Consider the following 7,500-nt stretch of genomic DNA (forward strand, 5'->3'; position numbering starts at 1 on the left):
AGAGAGAGAGAGAGAGAGAGAGAGAGAGAGAGAGAGAGAGAGATACTAATATATAGTTATATAATTATGTATATATATATATATATATATATATATATATATATATATATATATATATATATATATATATATGATATCATCTCATAAGTGTAATTTTCATTTTCATGAGAACTGATTTCCAAACCATATCACAACTGAAGCCACCTAAATGATTTCACAACCTTAATCCCTTGATATGACTCGATGCGTCTACTCAACCCACAGGCGGGTGTGATGGAATAATGGGACTACAAGTCACCCTCGAGGTCGCATTTCCACAGCAATATCACTTCCATCTTACCTGGGAGGGTGAAGAGGATTCTTTGTATAAGGTAATGATACGTTTAATCACGTACGGGTTTTCAAAAAGTGTGTGTATAATACATTCCAACGAAATGAAGATCACATTTTCTTCATATGCTACAAAAGAAAGTTTAATGGACACTTTCCTTCGCCTAGGTTTGCGTGTCAAGCTGGTCGCATGATTGTGTGCACGTGACAGGGACAGAGTACACAGTCGATGAGGAACTTCCCTCCGGCAGCGTTTACACATTCTTCGTGATGGCTGCAGATGTACCTGACGATTTCTCTTCATTTGTCAGCGTCTTCTACCCACGTGAGCGCACGTTGGTCTGTTTTATCGCAATTGTATTATCAGTGTACGGATAGTCATGTGCTAAAAACAACGATGACAAAATCTGGTAAATGGATTCGTACATGTAAAGACCATAATCCCTTTTTATCCCAATATTCCCAACAGAGGACCTGATGGTGGAAGCATTTGATCCTACCACGCTAGAAGTATCTTGGCATCCCGGCTCTACCTTTTTCATTAAGCAGGTCTCGGATTTTAGTTGTGTTACTAGCATGATGGATACTTTAATTGCTGCACAAATCAACCTAAAGGGGGCCCTTCTTGAAGCTTTGGAATGTGGGGATCGAATAGTTAGATAATGAATGTAAATAAGATTATTGTATGATTCCTTAGAAAAAACTACAAGATATTGGTATGGTGATATCATTCTTACCCTAGCCCAATCGAACTTACATTGTGAAAATTATCTGACCAGTTGGTATGAGGTTAAGACTAATAAAAAAAAATCACGGTAATAAATGGCAACCGACGTCATTCGGCCTCACCTAAGAGCGATAACGAAGGTGTCGACATCGTTAAGAACGCTCGGTTAGATTATCAACAAACATCCCGCTGATGAATACTGGATGTATTATTTACTGGAATATAACTTATCTAACTCAGTCAGTGAAGCATTCATAACAAATACATCAACACCAAAACCTATACCATTATATAATAGCCTTTATTAGTTTTCACCAGATGAAGTCGACGACACCGCTGTCTTTCATGGCGGATCCACTAAAACACAAGGCATTTTTTGCGCCAGGTAGGGAACGTCAGTGTGGACAACGTTACGAGTGTACAGGTGCCCGTTGGAGACATCATCATCGAACACAATTTGAACTGTGGCGTCACTGATGAGAAAATGCAAATCCATTCGCTCCTCTTGCAGCCAGGTAAGGGAGCAACCAGTATATAGATTTAGCTAACAGAGATGCGGTAAAAGAAAGAATGCATTAGACCGGTGTGGCTGTGAGTGTACAGGAAATGTCTCTATTTCATACGCGCATGCACATACACAAGGGGCAACGGCCCTGAGAATTCACTCTTGAATATGACGTTGAGAACGCCAAGTGAAAAAGAAAAATATATTCGTTCCACGCTGCATAGTAACGTTTGATTGAGTGAAATCAGTTTATCCTGTATGATACCTCTTTCGTACATACATACATACGGGCTTTATGTATACGTAGTCTTTACATCCCTTTTAACTTCCGGCAGTTATTACGGGCCTTGACGTGGAGCTTATCATGGACCACACTCAGAACAAGATCAGTTTTGTCGTGAGTTGGCAAACTTTGGGACCTTCGGCCTTTAAGGTAAAAAAAAAAAATCTATATTGTACCACTGATTCCCTTCTGTACTATGTCTGAATATTATAATGTGTGATACAAGGTAAAAAAAATAATAATAAATAAAAAAAATAATTTACATTGTACACTGCCTCTCCTGTGTTATATGTTTGGACAGTTTGAAGGAATTGTATTGGAAAGGAGAGAAGGAAATCATTTTCGTTTTAATAATAATTTCAAATACTGATTCCTTCATTATCGAAAGTGAAATCTTAAATAATGATGACGAGGATAGTAATGATGATAAGAACAATAGTAATAATAATAATAAAAAAATAATAATAATAATAATAATAATAATAATAGTAATAATAATCATAATAATCATAATAATAATAATAATAATAATAATAATAATAATAATAATAATAATGATAATATATGATAATGATAATGATGATGATGATGATAATAGTAATAATAATAATAATAATAATAATAATAATAATAATAATAATAATAATAATAATAATAATAATGATAATAATAATGATATGATGATGATGATACTACTGCTTCTACTACTACTACTACTACTACTACTACTACTACTACTACTACTACTATACTACTGCTACTACTACTACTACTACTACTACTACTAATAATAATAATGATAATAATAATAATGATATGATGATGATGATACTATTATTATTACTACTGCTACTACTACTACTAATAATAATAATAATGATAATAATAATAATAATAATAATAATAATAATAATAACAATAATAACAATAAGAATAAGAATAACAATAACAATAATAATGATAATATGAAGTAGCATTTACTACTCCACAGATCTGCTCAACTGGGCCTCCGCTGCAATGCTGGCTGGTCAACGGCAATAACTACATCCTGGATGAGTTCTTTCCTTCGAGCAGTATCTACACCTTTTACGTAATGTTCGCCGGTACCGAAGACTTCTCGACCTCTGTTACCGTATACTATCCGTGTGAGTCTCCCATTCTGAGCCTGGTGTGTGTTAGTGCGATTCCATCTAGCTGCGAATTCTGGAAACGCGTTATTTTCATTCGGTAGTTTAGTGTAAAACTGATTCTCTCCGGTTATTTCAGGGCAGTTGGTGGTGATCCCTCTGACTTCTTCAAAACTGTTGGTATCGTGGGATGAACGCGAAAGTCCGTTTATCAAACAGGTGAGAGTTTACAGGTTTACGCTAAATTTACATGTGGGACAAAAATATAAAGTATGTACAGACACTACCCATAAACGAAATGGATGCCCTAAGGGTCATATTATCTTCAGGTTTCTGACGTGGGTGTGACCTGTGAGACAAGCGTGGAGTTAGACTTCGAAGGCTCCCCCGTCAATATAACCCTCCTCCATAATTTCGGTGAAAATACGACAGGCAGCCTTTTTATCCCCCTCAAGCTTGTCATCATCATTCCACCACCCGCTGAAGGTAATGTGCAGACGCTAGTTATGGTGATCGTAAAAGCACGTTATTTCGTGTTCAAGTACTTCTATTTGTTAGAAAAAGGTGGATCATGACGTAATATAAAGCCATGATCTTCTTTCAGATCCCTACCTCAGCCTACCCTGGGAGTGCCCCAACACTCATACGTGCGAGCCTGACACCCAGTGCGTGCCTGGGACGTTCAGTCTTCTCCCTGACCTTGATGTAAATGAGGAAGAGTTTCCCTATTCTTGTAGAGGTGGGGGTTCATGTCACTTCAGTATTAATGAGCTATGTGTTCATAAATCACCAGTATTAGTGTAAGAATAACAGATTAAAATCGTCCATGGCATTTGTGGTGGAAGGTGGTAACCAGACGAACACCAGGGACGGCCTGACCGCTAGTGAGGGAAAGGTGTTGTCCATCCTTCACGCTGACATCGTTTGGCCGGACCTTCAGACCTCAAGCAATTTCAGCTGTAGGATGAGTTCCTCGCTTTCTTTGTTGAAATACAGGTGAGCTGCTTGTTCAACCAGGATTCTGAAATGTATTCTGCTTTCTTCTATTATCATTGCACTAAATTGACGCGACTATTCGGTTATTTTATCCATAGCATCGAGGGGAAAAAAGCATCCGGGAATCTAGACATGTTAACAACGTACATGAACCTCTGGTCTGGCTACGATTTCAAGACTGACTGTGTCCCTGACCCAACTATTTTGCCTGACATCCTGGTGACATGGCAAGAAGTTGAAATCAGCGAACTTTCTTGCGGAATAGGACAACTGATTAATGATACATGTTACGTTTATATTGATGAGGAGCGAAGTTTTCACGAGGCCCGCGGAGAGTGTCTGGCTCTTGGCGGAGACCTGGCGTATTTTACCCCAGAGGTTGGTGAGTGGCTCAGCAACGAAGATATAAAGGAAGTAATGTGGTGCTTGGGAACTTCGTTGGAGGCTCGCCCTATCAAGCCTCTTGCCCCAAAATTCATGCTGACACCGTCTCTCATGTCAGTTAATGGCGCCACCCCCTGCTATCCTTCCAGTGCCACCTCCAACGATTCCTGCCTCTCCAAAATCCCCAGTCTGTGCGCCTTCTCCCCCCAGGCCAACCTTACTATAGAGACAGGAACTCCGTCGGAAGCGCCGCCGTGTGAGGATCCGAATCCTTGCTTGAACGGAGGAATCTGCTACACTACCTTCACGGGTCTGGGCCTCGCCTCTTCGGAAAACGCCACAGAGCACATGTGCCGCTGCCTCGAGGGCTATTATGGCCTCAACTGCGAATATACAGGTGAGAAACCGCTGAAATATCTTGAGGAATAACCACGTCGCAAATATTATACCTCCTTAATTTTTCCCATAACATTTCTATTCCATTCACGACAACAATGCTTATTCAGAAACACTCTGTCTGCTACAGGGAGAGAGGGGGGAGATTACTATGAGAGCAAATCTAGTGAACTAATGGCCGTAGATGGAAACACACTGAATATAGAATACGTCTGGTACGGCGTCCACAGCAATTTCACTCACTGCTTCACTCCGGCTGCCCTTACTCTCTTCCAGTTACGGTGAGGAGATGCAAAAGTTTAGTAATACAACTGACATCCACCTAGCGCACGTTCCTATCATATTCATGTTACTTTCTCAATATGACGTAATGAATTGAATATTAACAAAGAAACTGTTTCACAGATCATTTAAGGATTTAATTTACTGAATATCAACAAAATTGCCGATAATAGTTCATTTGACTAATTGCCACAACATATCGGTTCGATAGACCATCACAGATCAGTGCATTATTACGAAATAATATTCCTGTTAAAAAGAATAAACGTATGGGATAAAGCAAGATTGCATCTCGTGTGAATAAAAATACAGACACGGTGTGTATACAGTTAAAATGTTTCGAATACAGTAGGTTTCCTCATCAGATAATATAAAAAAATGGATCTCATGTGTCTTATTCATCGACAGATGCAACGGCAGGAGTTTCTGTAATGTGTCCGAGAGAGATCTGCGCCTCCGCCTTCCTTCTTATTGTCCGCGACATCTCCGCCGTCAGGTACGTCTCTCAATGTACGATGATCAGTTGTCCGGAGAGAGAGAGAGAGAGAGAGAGAGTGAGTGAGTGAGTGAGTGAGTGAGTGAGTGAGTGAGTGAGTGAGTGAGTGAGTGAGTGAGTGAGTGAGTGAGTGAGTGAGTGAGTGAGTTGAGTGAGTGAGTGAGTGAGTGAGTGAGAGAGAGAGAGAGAGAGAGAGAGAGAGAGAGAGAGAGAGAGAGAGAGAGAGAGAGGCAGACAAACACAGACAGACAGGGATGGAGAAAGAGAGGGCAGGAGTGAGATAACTGCAAATTTAGCAACAATATTTGCTAATTTCATATTGGTCTTTACTTACAAAGGAAATCTCTCCTCAAATGTTGTTCAGCTTTTGGTACGGTGGTCCAGCATGCGAGTTCCCGGGTGTGCGAAGGGCGCTAACAGTACAGACCCTCTAGGATGCTATTCTCTCACAGATCAGGTCTACGATAACGCTCAGGGTAGGTACAATATATTTCAGCACCTCCTGCATTTCGTGTATTCTGTTCGTTAATGACAACAGGTCTGATAATGTTAACTTAGTGCACCAAAAAGAAAAATAAATAAATAAACTTCGAAAAAATAAACATTTTACTTTTCCTCATGTGTCCTTATATCGATATTCAGTCGTTTTTTTTATATTGCAATTAGTGACTTTTCACATTTAACTAACAAGAAACGCTCACGATCAAATAATTTTTGACAGATGCCAAGCTTGAGTGTAACAGTCAAGGAGGGGATTTAGCTACGCACTCCGATTCGTCCATTTTTTGCGACTTGACCGAGGTTTCATCTATCTGGGTCCAGTCAAGCAGTACGGCTGACGAAATGCATGGTTTCTCATTCATCGCTACTGGGGCTACAAAGCAAACCTGTCCTTCATCGCAGCCCAGTATGAGCAACAGTAAAGCCATGTGTAATTTCCCTCTCAAAGACACTTCTAAGATGTCGGCGTCTCTTATTCTTGGCTTGAATGAAAATACGACTGGCGTTGAAGTTTCTTGGGACGAACAGCCAGGAGCAGACACTTATATCTTGTGTGTCATCATCTGTATTAGCTTGCCAGGTTCGACGACAGAGTACTTCTGGCAGACGTTAGATTCAGGAATTAGACACACATTTAAGCTCGCTCCATTCAGCAACGGCGTTTCCTTACCAAAATCGAGCGTCTCTATTTATCACCCTTGTAAGTATGATGCCGAGAGGTGTTCTTTAACCTGACAGAAAGCCTAACATTGATCCTGTATACTAATTTATCATTATGTTGCGTAGCGTAATGGCGTGTTCCCTCGTAAAAAGATAGATTGTTAAAGTTAATCTACATTACACCCTTAGAAAGCCTTTTAGTGTTTTGTTTTCTGTAATTTTCTCCGTTTCATTCTTTTACATTTCTGTTTATCTGTTGGTCAATTTAATTGTACGTCTGTTTATTTTTTTGTATGCATATTAAAGTCTCTATTTATCTGTCTATCTACCATCTTGCCTTCCTGTTTCACTATCTGCTCCTCTATTTAGTTTACTCTGTATTTTCTTTATTATTTTTATCTCGTATCTCCCCATGCATATGCATATCCATATCTATTTGTTTATCTGACTATCTGTCAAGGAGTCTATCCATTTATCAACACTCTTACTACAGACCTAGCCACATATTGCTATACACACACACACCTTTTTTTTTTACTCTCTTAAGTAACTGATAACAAGCATAGATTTACCGATACCGCGACAGGGCAATTGAACGTGGTGGCGGGAGAGGCTGCGTCTGTCGTAGTGTCATGGGAGCCTGTGCACAGTTCCTTCGAGGTGGGTATTCCTACATGTCAGCCAGTTTATCATATCGTTCAGAACGTGAATGAAGGACACCTAATACGATTACATGATAGCACACATGCTTGCATACAGTACAGTCTAACGTCATCTAAATCCTCTCGAATTTTCTCTCAGCTAGCGATGCCC

The 7,500-nt window shown here is 39.8% G+C and overlaps 1 protein-coding gene across 1 annotated transcript in view; it reads left to right on the top strand.

The window, feature by feature from the left end:
- LOC119576106 overlaps positions 1–7,500 on the top strand; it is a 32,236-nt gene that overhangs the window by 11,219 nt on the left and 13,517 nt on the right. Inside the window, exons 2-18 of the mRNA XM_037923656.1 lie at positions 265–371; positions 499–655; positions 800–879; positions 1,443–1,572; positions 1,898–1,995; positions 2,837–2,990; positions 3,112–3,191; positions 3,302–3,458; positions 3,577–3,711; positions 3,818–3,968; positions 4,067–4,749; positions 4,879–5,029; positions 5,439–5,526; positions 5,891–6,002; positions 6,248–6,727; positions 7,274–7,347; positions 7,489–7,500. The exon at positions 7,489–7,500 is cut by the window's right edge and continues 136 nt beyond it. Of these exons, the coding sequence (XP_037779584.1) occupies positions 265–371; positions 499–655; positions 800–879; positions 1,443–1,572; positions 1,898–1,995; positions 2,837–2,990; positions 3,112–3,191; positions 3,302–3,458; positions 3,577–3,711; positions 3,818–3,968; positions 4,067–4,749; positions 4,879–5,029; positions 5,439–5,526; positions 5,891–6,002; positions 6,248–6,727; positions 7,274–7,347; positions 7,489–7,500 (2,849 nt within the window). The remainder of the gene's footprint in view (positions 1–264; positions 372–498; positions 656–799; positions 880–1,442; positions 1,573–1,897; positions 1,996–2,836; positions 2,991–3,111; positions 3,192–3,301; positions 3,459–3,576; positions 3,712–3,817; positions 3,969–4,066; positions 4,750–4,878; positions 5,030–5,438; positions 5,527–5,890; positions 6,003–6,247; positions 6,728–7,273; positions 7,348–7,488) is intronic.

The sequence above is a fragment of the Penaeus monodon genome, chromosome 8 (assembly GCF_015228065.2).
Source record: "Penaeus monodon isolate SGIC_2016 chromosome 8, NSTDA_Pmon_1, whole genome shotgun sequence".
In the NCBI taxonomy this organism is placed as follows: domain Eukaryota; kingdom Metazoa; phylum Arthropoda; class Malacostraca; order Decapoda; family Penaeidae; genus Penaeus; species Penaeus monodon.